Below are 16,845 nucleotides of genomic sequence, written 5' to 3'. Positions count from 1 at the left end.
TCACTCCCAAAGGTCTTTCTGGACTACTCAAAGTGATGCTTGAGCGCGAGGTCACAGGCCTTTTAAGTTGGCAACAATCTAAAACAAGTAAAAAAAAATGCGCCGAAGTGTCTTCGGCGCATTCGATTTTTCTGTACAGCGTGTAATCAAGGCCACCGAAAATGGATCTACTGCCTTTCGGTGGTCTCGGTATAATGCTGTATAAGCCGCGGCTGCTGAGAGACTTGCAGCCACGGCCCGGTGGTGGCCTCTCCAATAGCGTTGCCAGATGCATGATCAAAACTACTGAGGCTAGAGGGTTACAATTTGGTATGTTTGATGACTGGAGGCTGGATGATCAACTTGCCAATTTGCAACCTTCTACTCTCAGTGGTTTTTAAGATTTGGGGGCGAACAGACAAAGCCATCTCAACATTTTTCTTTTACAGAAAACTAAAAATCTTTGGTCGCAACTTACCTTCGAATACCATAGCTGTGCGACACCTTAGCTTCAAAACCCCAACTATAACACCATGACTTATTCAAGGTCCCAAGGCATTAAAGCATCCATCTGATTTTCATTCAGCACAATATTTCTTCTTTGAAATCCACAAAGACCGTCTTCTGTAAGTTAAATTGACAGTTTGCATAATCTGTAAGTTTCTCACTGTCTGTATTTATAACCGCAGCTGAACGAGAGTCACAAAGACTTTGACTGAGCTTGAGTCTGTAATCTCTGACAGGGCGACGAAGATTTGACTTGGTCGAGTCTCCCTTTCTCTCGCTATTCCCTCAGCCAGTGAACCCGTCCGGGGGACAGCTCGGCCAACCTCTGACGCGCACCGTTGCAAACCACACACTAACCGAGTTCCTTCATCGCGCGGAGACTGTACCAGCAAAAGATTGGTCTCTCTCTCGTCTCCTTCGTTGTTGCGTTAGACTAACCAACGTGTCTGTTTATTCACCCTACTTTCTACCTCGTCGCAAATCCGGGCAGTCCACTACAATGAACATCGGAGGCATTGCCGCACTGTTAACCCATATATACATACATACATACATACATACATACATCACATACATATATAATATATATATATATATATATATATATATATATATATATATATATATGTGTGTGTGTGTGTGTGTGTGTGTGTGTGTGTGTGTGTGTGTGTTTGTGTGTAAGAAATATACATAAGTCGTTTTAGTAAAAGAAAAAAATTACAGCACTTGAAACTGCGTCTGGCTGTATACGAGTTTGTGCGTGTGTGGCCATATATCCACATGTATGTATTCGTATATATGTATATGTATATACGCAACGCATACACACACACACATATGAGCCATTAAGGCTCCATGGTCAACACAGCGTTCTTTCTTTTATTGCTAATCAATACATACATACATGCAAACACAAATCATGGCTCTTTTATATACGCCATTGACATTTTTATTTTATATATACATCATTAATCAAGTTATTTCAATATTTTTTTACATACAGTTTTACGATGTCTCTACTCCATCATTGTTCTCTATGATTAAATTATGGAAGAAGTGGGGAAAAAGTAACAATTATAACACATATCTATCATAAAAGTAATAATAATATTAGCATTAACAATAATAAAAGAATGATGGGTGAATAACATAAAGCAATTGAAGAATAGAGGAACATATTTATTAACAATTATCACATAGTATGTCCTGCAAAATGGGGAAAGGGTAAGGTGGACAAATAGAAACTTCCGATAAAATAGGAAGCAATTCTTTGAAACTACTTTAAATAAACAAGGCGTGATCTGACCTCCAGCTTACTTGGGACGCGTGCAAGATTTTCCCGTCACACATAAGTTTTAAACATCATATTCCCAACTATACATAAATTAAAATGTGCTGAAATCTATGGTCAAATAGAGCCTTGTTTCACCGACGAAAATTAAAATAAATACGCTATATTTTGTAAGAAATAATTGTTCTGTACTGTTTAGCATGAATATTACATATTTTTTCATCTTCATTCTAATAAGTAAATCATGAATATCCTATCCAGAAATTCCTGTACCTTTAACTCAACGTAAAACACCTTTTTCAGACCTTTTTAGGCTTTTACATAGACCTTTCCTAACCCCCCCAACAAGAACAATAGCAGCAACAACAAAGTGAGCGAAAAGAGCTTGTTGGAACAGCGAAAGCGTCCTTCAGACATAAAACAATAACCTAATTAGAATAACAGCTGGAACTATTATATGCCTCACTTTCATCGAGGGCACATCTTTGGTTAGTTCTTGTTCCTCACGAATCTCTTATAAAAGTTTTGCATTTTCATTTACTCGGGGAGTAAGCCTACAAACTCCTTTGTTGTTGTTCTTGTTGGGGAGTAGATAATCCCTATGGAAAAGTCTGAAAAGGTCTGAAAAAGGTGTCTCGCGTTGAGCTAAAGATACAGGAATTTTAAGATAGGAGACTTAGGATTTATCTATTAGAATGAGGGCAATAAATCAATATCAATGTTAAACGATGCAGAAAAATTATTTCAAATAAAAGTATAGAGTATTTATTTTGATTTTCGTTGATGAAACAACGCTCTATTTGACCACAGATTTTAGCATGCGTCCTTATAAGCTGGAGGTCGCCATGTCTTCACTGATACTACAGTTTTATCACTTATTTCTTAATAAAAGCTTTTATACCCATTTGCAGTTCATTTCATTTCTATCTTAATCCAACGAGTACATCACTCAGTGCTTCAACTCAAGTGTCGGAATGAAATAGGATAGTTTTGGAGCCATATAGGGATGTTTGTTTGTTTGTATGGTGCTTTTACGTTGCATGGAACCAGTGGTTATTCAGCAACGGGACCAACGGCTTTACGTGACTTCCGAACAACGTCGAGAGTGAACTTCCATCACCAGAAATACACATCATATAGGGATGGACGTGGATCGAGAGAGCAGTAAAGAGGGTAGGTCAGCTTCACATAATGTTTTTGAGTCTTTAATCTAGTTACATCGACCAAGTTTGCTTCCAGAATGGTTTAGTATACTGACAAACTATTGTACCAATCACATTCAACTGCAATAAATTCTAAAACTTTTAATGGCTTCCTGTCATGAACATATTTACACACTGACGTCTCCATCAAAGCGACATACGCGGCCTTGTTGGTATGGTATTAGCGTCCCACCTCGGTGGTCGCGGGTTCGATTCTCGGCCATTCCATTGAGTAGTGAGAGATGTGTATTTCTGATGATAGAAGTTCACTCTCGACGTGGTTCGGAAGTCACGTAAAGCCGTTGGTCCCGTTGCTGAATAACCACTGGTTCCATGCAACGTAAAAGCACCATACAAACAAACAAAGCGACATACTTTATTTTTTATCTCTCTCTCTCTCTCTCTCTCTCTCTCTCTCTCTCTCTCTCTCTCTCTCTCTATATATATATATATATATATATATATATATATATATATATATATATATATATATATATATATATATATATGAACAAACAGGTCCTCAATTCTCGGCTTCCTCCCACTTTTATCGATATGCTCATTGCTCTCTCTCTCTCTCTCTCTCTCTCTCTCTCTCTCTCTTCTAATCTCTCCTCATCATTACCTATATGTGTTACATGTGGTGACTGTTCTGTTTTACTAGATGTATGTCGGTCATTCCATCGGCTTTTGCGTACCTTGGTGTGAGGGATTCTGTTTCTTCTCTGTACAGACAGGAGTTACTCCTCATCACCAAAGATGACATCCTGAGTAACACGATTTCATTAGGGATGTGCCCTTCTCCCCCGGTGGAGTGTCATTGCTGCTCCTTGATACTATAAGCAATATCCAGGGTATTTCCATTTTTCTTCTGATGCGGTTATCTTCCATTTTTTCCTGAAATTGTCTACTGGTTATGAGTTGCTGAATCTAGTCTACTTCGTTGATGAATCTTCCTATTTTTTTTTTTTTTTTTTTTTTTTGCTATCAATAAGAGTAAGGAGAATCTAGCTTTCTTAATCCAGGTTCAATTCGGACTGGAAGAAGTTTTCCAGAGCTTATCTCCATCGTGTAACTAAGATAAGAAAGAGCTTTCATGGGAAACAAATCAGATCTCGAAGTCCTTGACCATTCCTGATCATATAAAATATATCAGCGTTGTGCTTTGCGTAGACAAGATGTCAGGGTGCCCTGAAACAAGGCGTGATCCAACCTCCAGCTTACTCGAAGCGAGAACTAAAATCTACGGTTAAATAGTACGTTGCTTTACAAACGAAAATTATAATAAATACGCTATATTTCATTAGAAATAATTATTCTGTACAGTTCAACATGTACATTAATCCTTTTTTTTTTACATTTTCATTCTAATAAATAAATCATAAATATCCTATCCTAAAATTCCCGTATCTTTAACTCAACGCGAAACACCTTTTTCAGAGCTTGTTAGGCTCTTCCGTTGACCTTTCCTTACCTCACAACAACAACAACAACAACAACAACAACAACAACAAAGTAGTTGGTAGGATTACTCTCCAAGTAAACGTAAGCTTTTCACTCATCTACAACCAAGAGCATATGAACAAATCGGATTCCACTGCGAGATCTCAGTACTGTGCCATCCTTACGACGGAAATGTTTTCCTTAGTGCAATAAAAATAAGGTACATTTGTGGTACAAGGCGATGGTGTTCTTACGAAGCCCATAATTAGGAATGCTGGATCTCCAACACCGTCTAGGATCTTGTTCATGTCCTCATCACATGAAGTTTTCGTAAAAACTCCTCCACGTCCCTAGGTGTCAAGGAGCCTTTACAGCGTCATAGTCTAGAGGACGGCGGTAAACTCGACAGGATATTGGAGTGAGTGAATATAATTGACCTTAAGAGGTTGCTAGGCTTATGGCATTAACAGTCCCAATGCAGTATTCACCTCTTCAATTGGGGTTTTGTTCGCTGCGTCTAGCCATTCCAAACCATTTTGGGGGGTGGGGGGTTGGCTAGGTTGCTTTATTACCTTACCGGCCGAGGTTGTGTCGAGAAGTAATGACACACCGAAGGATATTATATCAACACAGCGACACAGCGGGACTTCCTCAACCTGACGGAAGAAGGACACACCTGCTGGGTAGATTCAGACATGGCGTTCTTATCAAGGACATGACAGTATTATCAAATGAGGAGAGAGAGAGAGAGAGAGAGAGAGAGAGAGAGAGAGAGAGAGAGAGAGAGAGAGAGAGAGAGAGAGAGAGAGAGAGAGAGGCTGCACATATAAGCACTGCATCCCCTTGCTCGGCGAACCGTTATTGCTCACATCCTTGACTCTTCTGGCATATAAGGCTGAGTAGAGCTCTTAAATCTCACACAGCACGATAGGACAATCTTTCGAGAACTTAATGTTTAATACTTGAGACAAAGCTAGTTATTTGTTTGCATTCTTTTGCGCGCTTTCTTCCAGTATATGTGGCACATCCCACGAAATCCCTGAGTATTTGTGAAATGAGCACCTAGCTTAGGAACGTTTGATCATGAGCGCTAGTACTAAACACGGCGAAACAGTGATTTATCTACACTTTTTATGACCTGATGGCGGATAGAAAAAGTGCGGACGGACAGACAAAAAGACATCTCAATAATTTTCTTTTACAGAAAACTAAAAGGCCACACTCAGGACACACAGACGATGTCAGTTCCACTACCCAGAAAAAAAGAACCACAATGCAGTTCACAGTTTGATTTGTAGGTCATACTATACTCGGCCAATGGTTGGGACACTGAAGTGCCCTAGCTTCCTTTGCATATAGTAGATTTCAGGAGGCAAGATGTTCCATTTACTGGCGCCATTTTGGTGTATTTCGACAATGGCACTCCTTAATCACTCAATACTAGATAGGCTGACCTCGGAATTATAGTTATCGTTATAGTTATAGTTACATTATAGTCATCGCCTTTAGGAGAGACTGGGAAATTAATGCAATCCATGTTAATTTGTAAATAACTTAGGATAGCTACAATAAGGTCGATATTAGAAGGTTCCCGTTATGCATAATGGGACTCTGGTTTATGGTTTTAGTTTTCTGTAAAAGAAAACTATTGAGATGGCTATTTGTCTGTCCGTCCGCACTTTTTCTGTCCGCCCCCAGATCTTTAAAAAACTACTGAGGCTAGAGGGCTGCAAATTGGTGTGTTGATTATCCACCCTCCAATCATCAAACACACCAAATTGCAGCCCTCTAACCTCAGTAGTTTTTATTCTATTTAAAGTTAAAGTTTGACACGATCATGCGTCTGGCACTGCTATGGGTGCCAACAACACAGGCCACCACCGGACAGTGGATGAAAGTTTCATGGGCCGCAGCTGTACATAAGACTCGATTTCACCGAAGAAACTTCGGCGCATTTTCTACTTTTTTTTCTTTGTAGATGACAAAATATTTTGACATTTTTAATAATAACAGAATTAGTCTGCTTAAGTCAACAGGAGCCCAGTGGGTTTCCTGTAGTATGCTCCCATACGACTGTACTTGGTCTGAATTCCAGACCTAGCAGTCAAAAGTGCTATCGATTATACAAAGATACCCGTTAACAAACACACAAATAATATATATATATATATATATATATATATATATATATATATATATATATATATATATATATATATATATATATATATAGGAGTCTCAGGATTTTCCTGATGTATTATATATATATATATATATATATATATATATATATATATATATATATATATATATATATATAGAGAGAGAGAGAGAGAGAGAGAGAGAGAGAGAGAGAACAGGAATGAGGATTCGTTTTCGGAGGCTGGAGGATGGTAAACAAAAGAAGGAATATTCGATTATTTATTCGAGGTTCTGATCGACCTAACATATCTCTACTGGGTTATGCTATCGGAACAATCCAATGTTGCAGATCGGTTTGTCTGGATTCGGTTGAGGACCCATCGAAGGTCAGGAGTGGTGCGGTGCGCCTTACGCAATTACGAGTGACATTCGTAGCATATATTTTTTTAAGGTTCCTGTCTGGATTTAGTTGAAGTAGGAGAAGAACCATAATGTCAGTAGTTTGCTCTCTCTCTCTTTCGTCCTCTCGAAACTTGCTCTGACCCATTACAGGTCAGGGGTGTGCCTAAGCTATTGCGAGTCACATTCGTGGTATATATATTTTTAGGTAAATAATCTTTACTTCTCTCTCTCTCTCTCTCTCTCTCTCTCTCTCTCTCTCTCTCTCTCTCTCTCTCCAATTGTTTGGAAAGCGCATAATTTGCATTTTAAAGTGCGTTCCTAATGTTTAGCCATTACCAGTAAGAATGTAAGAAGCATTTCCATGATTTTCACGTATATTTTTTTCTGAGAATCAAGTCATGGCGACCGAGATTATACTCGTGTTTACATATGTATATATATATGTATATATACATGTAGCCTATATATATGTATACATGTAGCCTATATATATGTATATATATATATATATATATATTATATATATATATATATATATATACCTATATATATATAGATATACGTATAATCTCGGTCGCATGACTTGATTCTCAAAAAAAGAAATACGTTTAAGTCATGGAAATGCTTCTTACATTCTTACTGATAACGGCTAAGCATTAGGAACGCACTTTAGAATGCAAATTGTATGCGCTGTACAAACAATTGGAGAGAGAGAGAGAGAGAGAGAGAGAGAGAGGAGAGAGAGAGAGATTAGGTACAAAAAAATATATACTACGAATGACTCGCAATAGCTTAGCCACACCCCTGACCTGTAATGGGTCAGAGCAAGTTTCGAGAGGACGAAAGAGAGAGAGAGCAAACTACTGACCTTATGGTTCTTCTCCAACCTCAACTAAATCCAGACGAACCGATCTATTTTTAGAGTTCTATCGACGTGGGAGAAGTCGCCGCCGGTTCCACACATTCGAACCTTCGGCGGCGGCCTCACGCAACCAGCTCGCTTTCCCTTCCTATATAGGAACAACACCAGAACCTCTTATAAAAATGAGGCAAGTAACTTAATCTCTGACAACATTCAAATGTGACGCCTTTCCCTGACAGCAACATCATCTGTTGACAATAACAAAAACAACAACACCCTTTTCTGACAACAACGAAAATTCCGTATGATAACGCCTTAGCATCTACGTAACAATGAAAATCCCGCTTGACGATGCCTAAGCATCTACATATCGATGAAAAATCCGCATGACAACACCTAATTCTTGACCACCTAACATGAAACACCTTCAGTCGTCCTGACAACACAAGTAACTTTCGTTCTCAACATCCGAACATTCCCTTCCCAACACAAACATTTCTCTCTCGAAAAGTACTGAACCAACATCGAAATATTCTCTGACAACAAAATCGCCTCTCATAAGAGAACGATTAATCTCTGACAACGAAAACTTTTATGTCAGTACAACATCAAACCCTTGATCAAATAATGCCTATCATGATCTAAATGGAAAGCTATCCGTGGCAACCAAAAATCTTCTCAAGGGATGACCTAAATATTCGTTCTGGCACCTGAACCAATCACCCTCATCCCACTAGATCTTTTTCATGACAGCAGTCGCTAAAGGCATACAGAGAGAGAGAGAGAGAGAGAGAGAGAGAGAGATTACGTACAAAAAATATATGCTACGAATGTCACTCGGAATAGCTTAAGGCGCACAAATGGGTCCTCAACCGAATCCAGACAAACCGATCTGCAACCCAGGAGAGAGATATGTTACGTCGATCAGAGCGTCGAAAGAATAATCAAATATTCCTTCTTTTCTTTACCGTCCTCCAGCCTCCCAGAACGAATAATCCTCATTCCTCTTCTAGCCACTATCGAATCTTTCCTAGATTGTGAAACCTCACGGGTTTTTAACCGTTATGTGTCCCACCTTTGCGGTGTTTAGTACATATAAATATTAGCCCTAGGAAACGACCCCCTTGAACCTGGGGAGGGGAGGTCAGAATCTAGGAAAGATCCTCCCCACTGTCTCCCTCCACCCCCAACGAAAGGAGGGGGGAGAGCACGAGGAAAAACAGGATGGAGAGAGAGAGAGAGAGAGAGAGAGAGAGAGAGAGAATATGTGACGCAAGACTATTGACCAGGTGACGTCACACACAACCTTTCCCTCTTCGTAAACCTTCATCTTGCTGACCGTTAGCTACTACTCGGCCAGGGGTTATTCGAGGCAATATCGAAATGGAATTGGCCACAGAATAAAAATAAGTAAAAAATATACGCCACAGTTCCTTAGGCGCAATCGAGTTTTCTGTACAGTGTATACTCGTGGCCTCCGAAAATAGATCTATCTTTCGGTGCCTCGGGATAATGCTGCATGAGCCGCGGACCATGAAACTTTCAACTGGGAGTAGTGGCCTGTATTGTTGCCAGAAGCACGATCACCGCTACATCTAACCTTCAAATGAAAAATTAACTAATGAGGCTAGAGGGCTGCAATTTGGTATGTATGATGATTCGAGGGTGGATGAGCAGCATACCAATTTGCAGACCTCTATCCTCGGCAGTTTTTGAGGTCTGAGGGCGGACAGGAAAGGCGCGGACGGACAGACAAAGCCGGCACAACAGTTTTCTTTTCAGAAAAGGCGCGTCACATCCCAAAATGATGGCCGCATTCATCAGTGACAAATGAAAAACGTTTCTGGCTGCTCGTAAGGTAGGAAGCTTGATAAAACATATGGCTATGAGCGATGATTATATTTAGCACTTTAAAACGGCCGCACTTTTTTTTTATCTTGAAAGCATCGCATACACACAGTATATGAGCGCCTTTTTTACGAGTTACAAACAAAGAATCGCGATCCAGGCTGTTAAAATTGGATGTAAATACTTGTAAATACACAGATACAAGCACAATTATGTATATGTATATATATATATATATATATATCTGTGTGTGTATGTGTGTGTGTGTGTGTAAATAAATTCCTCTGTTTCAAACAGGATACGTCTGAAGTATAAAAGGCCATTAAAACACTCTGGTTTAAAGCTAAGGACTGTTATTTCGGTGGACTAACTTCCACCCTTATTAAGTAGTGAATGACAGAAGGAGTTACATTGGCGAAAATATATAGTGGGAGATATGTGGAAGTTAGTCTACCGAAATAACAGTCCTTAGCTTTATATATATATATATATATATATATATATATATATATATATATATATATACATACGTATGTATATAATATATATATATAGTATATATATATATATATATATATATATATATATATATATATATATATACACACACATCATCAAATTATAGACCACGGAAGCTTAAAACGTGGGCGAATCTTTTAAAGTCACCTTTAAAAAAGGTGAAAATAATTCGGTATGTTCTGATTCATGCAATCTTGAAGAACCTACACCTAAATCATTGCAATCGGATAAAATTTACGGTTCGCTAATCTGGGGTTCTTTATTGTGGGAGATCGAGACTGGTAGAGAGAGAGAGAGAGAGAGAGAGAGAGAGAGAGAGAGAGAGAGAGAGAACGTAATAGTCGTAAACGAAACAAAAAATGTTCCACTTACATTCCTTAGCAGTTGCTTGGATTCCCCGAGAGGCTCCCAGGAATTGGACCCGGAATGCAGAGCAATAATTCTCATTGTTTAGACACCAGAACTGTCTTTTAGCATTTTCTACTTATTATTGACGTATGACGGTCTCCTGTTTACTGAATAGTTAATGCAAGTTACATTGCGCAAGCAGCAGGTGAGAGACCCTTCCCATAGCAGTGAAAGTTCAACTGACCACACTCTGCAGCTTGGCAACTAGATGGATACTATTTTGTGGCTTTTCCGTTTGTTGGTCTTCTTGAATCAAGGCAACTCCAAAATTCTACAGGCCAACTACCAAATTTACTATTATTATTAATATTATTATTATTATTTATTTATTTATTCATTATTATCATTTTTTTCTATCACAGTCATCCTATTCGACTGGGTGGTTTTTATAGTGTGGGGTTCCTGGTTGCATCCTGCCTCCTGTGTAGTCCATCACTTTTCTTACTATGTGCGCTGTTTCTGAGAGAATACTCTTCTGCATGAATCCTGGAGCTACTTCAGCATCTAGTTTTTCCAGGTTCCTTTTCAGGAATCTTGGTATCGTGCCTTGTGTTCCTATGGTTATGGGTACAATTTTCACTAGCATATCCCATATCCTTCTTATTTCTATTTTCAGGTCTTGATACTCACTACTTTGGTGTACCATGGTATTGTAACATCAATGAGTAATACTTTCTTCTTGATTTTGTCAATCAACACACGTCTGGTCTATTGGCATGTATCACCCATCTGTTCTGATACCATAGTCCCAGAGGATCTTTGCCTGATTGTTTTCTATCACCCCTTCATTCAAGCTGGTGCTCGTACCTTTTATTACTGCATTGCACAAGCTCTACTGGAGGGCTTTTGCCACTGAATCATGCCTTTTGTTGTACTGGTTCTGTACAAGTGCCTGACATGGACATTCGCTTGCTATGTGGTTTATGGTCTCGTTTTTCATATTGCATTTACTGCATATGGGTGAGATGTTGTTCCCATCTATCGTTCTTTGAACATATTTGGTTCTTAGGGCCTGATCTTGTGCCGCAGTTAGCATTCCTTCTGTTTCCTTCTTGAGCTCTCCCCTCTGTAGCCATTGCCATGTTTCATTTCGGGCCAGTTCTTTAGTCTGTCTCATGTAGTTTGCTGTGCCATTACTCAGTTCTGTTTCTCATTCTCCTGTCTCTGTATATTTCTGGGTCTTCGTCTACTTTAACAGTCCTTCTTCCGATGCACTCCTTAGCCACTCGTCTTCACTGGTTTTCAGATATTACCCCATTGCTCTGTTCTCGATTTTGACGTAGTCCTCTTTGCTTTGTAGCCCTCTCCCTCCTTCCTTTCGTGTTATGTAGAGCCTTGGGTGTAGTGGTTTGTGTATTGTCATCTGTTCCCTAGTTTTCTAGTCTATGCTGCGGAGTTCCGCTTTCGTCCACTCCACTACTCCTGCGCTGCATCTGATTACTGGTACTGCCCATGTGTTTATGGCTTTCATCATATTTCCGGCGTTGATTTTTTTACTCGAGTATCGCCTTAAGTCTCTACATTTATTCTTTCCTGATCATGTCCATCTCTTGGTGTTTTATATCCTCTCACATTTGATCTTAAGCCTCGAATATTTGAGTATAGCTTTGCAATTTCTTTTACTTCATTTCAATGTCTCCCAGAAGAATTGAAATGAACAACAAAAACTAATATATAGACTTATAGCAACCGCAACATTGTAAAAATCAGCAGAATTAACAACAATGCCAACAACAACAACAACAACAACAGTGTTTACATCATTTACAAAAAATCTTTTGAAAGTCTAAATAAACGTGACCATATGAAATATGCAAGGCCGAACAGCCAAGCAACTGAACTACTCTAACCTCAAAATCTTTGCTACAGCTCTGATCTCAAATTGCACTCATCGAAACAGTGAATATATTATTCAGCGACTAACGATGAAAACTGGCGAGATGTTTTCACCTTTGTTTTGTATTGTTTGTATGGTGTTTTTACGGTTGCATGGAACCAGTGGTTATTCGGCAACGGGACCAACGGCTTTACGTGGCTTCCGAACAACGTCGAAAGTAAACTTCTATCACCAGAAATGCACATGTCTTACCCCTAGAATTTAGGCCAAAGGAGAAGCACTGGGACCTATGAGGTCACTCAGCGCTGAAACGCAAATTAACAGCAAAGGTTTGAAAGGTGTAACAGGAGGAAAACCTCAAAGCAGTTGGACTGTGAATCAATTGTTAGGAGAGAGTAGGAAGTAAGAGGGAAGAAAGAGAATATGAAACGAGGCACAGTAAAAGGAACGAAAGGGAATGAAGCTAGGGACCGAAGGCACGCCGCAAAGAGCCTCAAGTAATGCCTACAGTTCACCGCATTGAGGACCCGAGGAAAAATTGTATGCACTATTTTGCACTACAGAATTCTCTCTCAAAACCTCGAAAACTTGAACGCGGCCGTAGAGGTTAGTGTCGTGGGAGGCCACTGATATGTGACGGATTCACGTCTCCCCCAGGCGATGGAAAATCACTGACTCGTGATCAGTTACTGTTGCAGTGTGGGACCTGCGGTAGGAGATTGAAACCAACATTCTTTGGAAGCTTGAATTTCAAGCCAATGGCCCCTGTGAATAAGTTTCATCTACTCCAATAATAATAATAATAATAATAATAATAATAATAATAATAATAATAATAATAATAATATTTACACTTAAAAGCAAGAAGAAATGTTGTCCGAATAAATAAAGCTTTGCTCTTCACGATATTCATGTAGAAGACGAAGGAAAACCAGGGTTTTTACGTGCTCCCTTCCTTTCACTGTCATTAACACACTCTGCTGCTGATAGCTACCCTGTTTTTCTTCAAATAGATTGCCCAAGCAATGTTTTAACGGGGCAAGAACTATTTACCAAGTAAATATAACTGCACTGTTAACCAACCATGCAATTGCTTGGAGCAATTTTAGGAGCAAATAATCGTGTTCCTTTTAGGTTCACTGTTTTGCAATGTAAGATTTTTCTTTGACATAAATGCATACAAACACACATATTTAATGTATATATATATGATATATAATATATATCTTTATTTATATATAATATATATATATAAATATATATATACATACCAAAAAGTTCCAAAAGTTTCCAAATGTCTGCCAAGTAAAGGACAAGAAGTCGAAAGGCCTTGCAGAACTCCACCTTTTCTCTTTCCTTCGTGGATTTTGTCTTTATTTATTCATATATATTCACCACGTTCAATATTATCGTGATTCACTTACACACACAGACACACATAGCTATATGAATTATATAAACTGGGAACTAATAACTCACTCGTAATATGAGCACGTTTTGGCGTAAAAGTTCAGCTATCTCTGAAACGAGAACGCCGCACATAAATAAAAGTTTTGGATAGTCTCACCCTCCGTAACAATAGAAGTTGGTGAATCAAGTCAATAAACAGAAGGGTACAATGTCATCATCTCTTTCGCTTGTATAATGAGAGCAATACTTATTCCGAGTATGTGTGGTAATGACAGGTGTCGAGCAATAAAGCCTTTTGCATTTCAGATCAGAATCTTAAAGTTAGGAGATCTTTTTGTTACAAGTTAACTCAGATCAAATTGCCATCTTGACACTTCCTCTCACTTCAACCATCACGCATCCGTTGAGAACTACAGACAACCGCGAGAGGAACAGACTCAAAAAGAAAGATGAAAACGGAAAGTATATTCCCGAACTGAAACCTTCCATGAAAAAAGCGGGACGCCATATCTGAAAAACTGGCAGCAGATTCTTCTTGAAGATGATCTCATTATGTCTCCCACACTCAAATTACCTGCAGGAAACATTTAGGATCTAACCTAAACTACAGCAATGCAAAAAAAGAAAAAAAACAGAGGCTGGTGCTATACTATAGTATGCACCTCGAGAATTTGCGAACGGGAAGAAAGACGCCGTGTCATACCAATGCATTCCTCGAGTGTGTGTGAAGAAGCATCCAAGTAGAAGAGGGCTCCATTGCGCAGATCAAAGAACGAACCAAACAAACGAAAATCTCCACAGAGGAATTCTGCAAGGCTGCTGGCATGTCTGCATTATGCCATGCGAGAAGCAGAAGCAAAACATCACGCTTTAACTCCTCCTTCCAAGAGTAAGATGACAGTGGCGTTTCCACAAAGATTAGGTTGTATGATTTCCAAACGGATAATGGTTGTATTACTCCTGTTCTGTTTTTAACGTTACTCTCTCCCAAGATGTATCTCCTATACAGTCACATGGAATCTAGCTCAGTAAAGTTATGGATTTATATCAGAGGCAAAGAAATCTCCATACAAACACACACACCCACACACACACACACACAAAGAACTGTGTATGACGGAGGTGTCTGAAGCAGCTGTAGCATTAGGAGAAAAAGTATTTCGCCTCAAGGACAAGAATTGTTTACCAAAGACAAACACATTCCATCATTTGTGTCCCAATCTGAGCTCGGCTTCTCACTTCTCAGGGAGAGATTCTCAAGGATTTGAGTCCCTGAGCCCAATACTGGTTTTCAAGCACCGAAAAATACTTTGAAGATTAGAATGCACTCAGGAAATTAGCAACGAAATGTCTCCCCTACTGTACAAGGAGCTAAGATTAATCTTTAATTTGCAATATGAATATGAAGATCCAGATTAAAGAAACATTCAATCAAACTAATCCCTAACATTGCAATTTGTAGAGCACATTCTATGATGTCCTGATTAGGCTGCCTCATATTGATAAAATTTAAATTACAAATGCGTCATACATTTTCATATACAAGTCACATCAATGGAAATATAATAAATCATACAAAAACGCATCAGATAACCGGGAGAGGAAGATAATCTTAAGGTGGAAGTAACAATCGCCAAGTTAGAAGACTTATTCTGTACAAACAAGCTAATATAAACAACCTACTCATGATATTCAGCAGATAAGGTTAACGTTCAAAACTCGCTATTTGGCAACTAATGTGCTACAATTTCAAATAAATTACAAATGAAACCAGTGCATAAAAGAGATCAAAGCCATACATCCAAGGGGAGAATAATGTTAGTAGCGAATTCACTAACTTATCGACATGTATGTCATTGGAAATAAAAAAAAAAAAACTTAACACTAATTGGCAACTGCGCTAAATTTAAAGCGGCATCTGAGGTTTTGGACGATACAAAAAGAATCAATTTGCATCACATTTAACCATGACTGTACCTTTAATGTCTTTTAGAATAGAATATACAATTTAGGCCGAAGGCCAAGCACTGGGCCCTATGAGGTCATTCAGCGCGGAAAGGAAAATTGAGAGCAGGCAGGTTTGAAAGGTGTAACAGGAGGAAAACCTCGCAGTTGCAAAATGAAAAACTTAAAAGAGGGTGGAAAATAGGATGGAGGAAAGGCTGTGAACGGAGGTACAGTAAAAGGAATGAAAGGGGTTGCAGCTAGAGGACAAAGGGACGCTTCAAAGAACCTTAAGTGGTGCCTACTGTGCACCGCGTCAGAGGTGCACTGTCGGCACTAAATCCCTGCGGGATTAATGTCTTATAGCATAACATTCAGTCTCCCTCATAACCAGCGAAAACAGCGCGTTTTAAAATCTGGAGTCCCCGAATCAAGGATCTTGATAACTATACTACAGCAACATTTATTTCACATTAACGCCATGACTTGAGAGTAATAAACTTTTGTTTATATTAAAGTAACAATTAAAACAAGAAGTAATGCATTACTTACAACTAACCTTGATTTCAATCTTCGAGTTGTAAAACGTACCTGAAAAAAAAAACAAGAAAAAAGCAAAATTAGCTTTTCATGATGAAGGGTGGCCTACTGCAGGAAATGTAGTGTATGTATATATCATTATATATATTATATATAATTATTATATATATATTTATATATTATATATATATATATATATATAAGACTTGAACGAACAAAGACTCTTAAATGAAACTGCATACCTCAAGTTGACACTCGGTAAATAAGCAAGAAAATAATATTAAGAACTCCATGGCAACGAGAATACCGACGCTAATCTGCTCCACCGTCCACCTATCGAACAAAGAGTAATCAAAATTTACAGGGGCATTTTCAAACCTTATTATTAGCGGCCTTCGCGCGAAGACACCGAGAAGATATTTCGAGACATAAAATCTCTCCAGTCCCATCTTTGCATCACCAATTTGACCTTAAATAATGACTTGTCGGTGCTGAGATCTGGCACCACAAC

At 38.8% G+C, this 16,845-nt stretch overlaps 1 protein-coding gene across 4 annotated transcripts in view; it reads right to left on the bottom strand.

The window, feature by feature from the left end:
* The window catches only part of LOC135212179 (uncharacterized), a 117,849-nt gene that overhangs the window by 52,718 nt on the left and 48,286 nt on the right, over positions 1–16,845 (bottom strand). The window contains exon 1 of one of the 4 annotated variants that reach the window (XM_064245622.1): positions 458–845. The exons of the other annotated variants lie outside the window; for them this stretch is intronic. Within the exon in view, the coding sequence (XP_064101692.1) occupies positions 458–470 (13 nt within the window). The 5' untranslated portion in view covers positions 471–845. Of the gene's footprint in view, positions 1–457; positions 846–16,845 lie in introns of those variants that run through there. 4 annotated transcript variants of the gene reach the window in all.

Source organism: Macrobrachium nipponense, chromosome 40, assembly GCF_015104395.2.
Source record: "Macrobrachium nipponense isolate FS-2020 chromosome 40, ASM1510439v2, whole genome shotgun sequence".
Taxonomy (NCBI): Eukaryota; Metazoa; Arthropoda; class Malacostraca; order Decapoda; family Palaemonidae; genus Macrobrachium; species Macrobrachium nipponense.
This window is presented reverse-complemented; position numbering and strand designations above follow the sequence as displayed.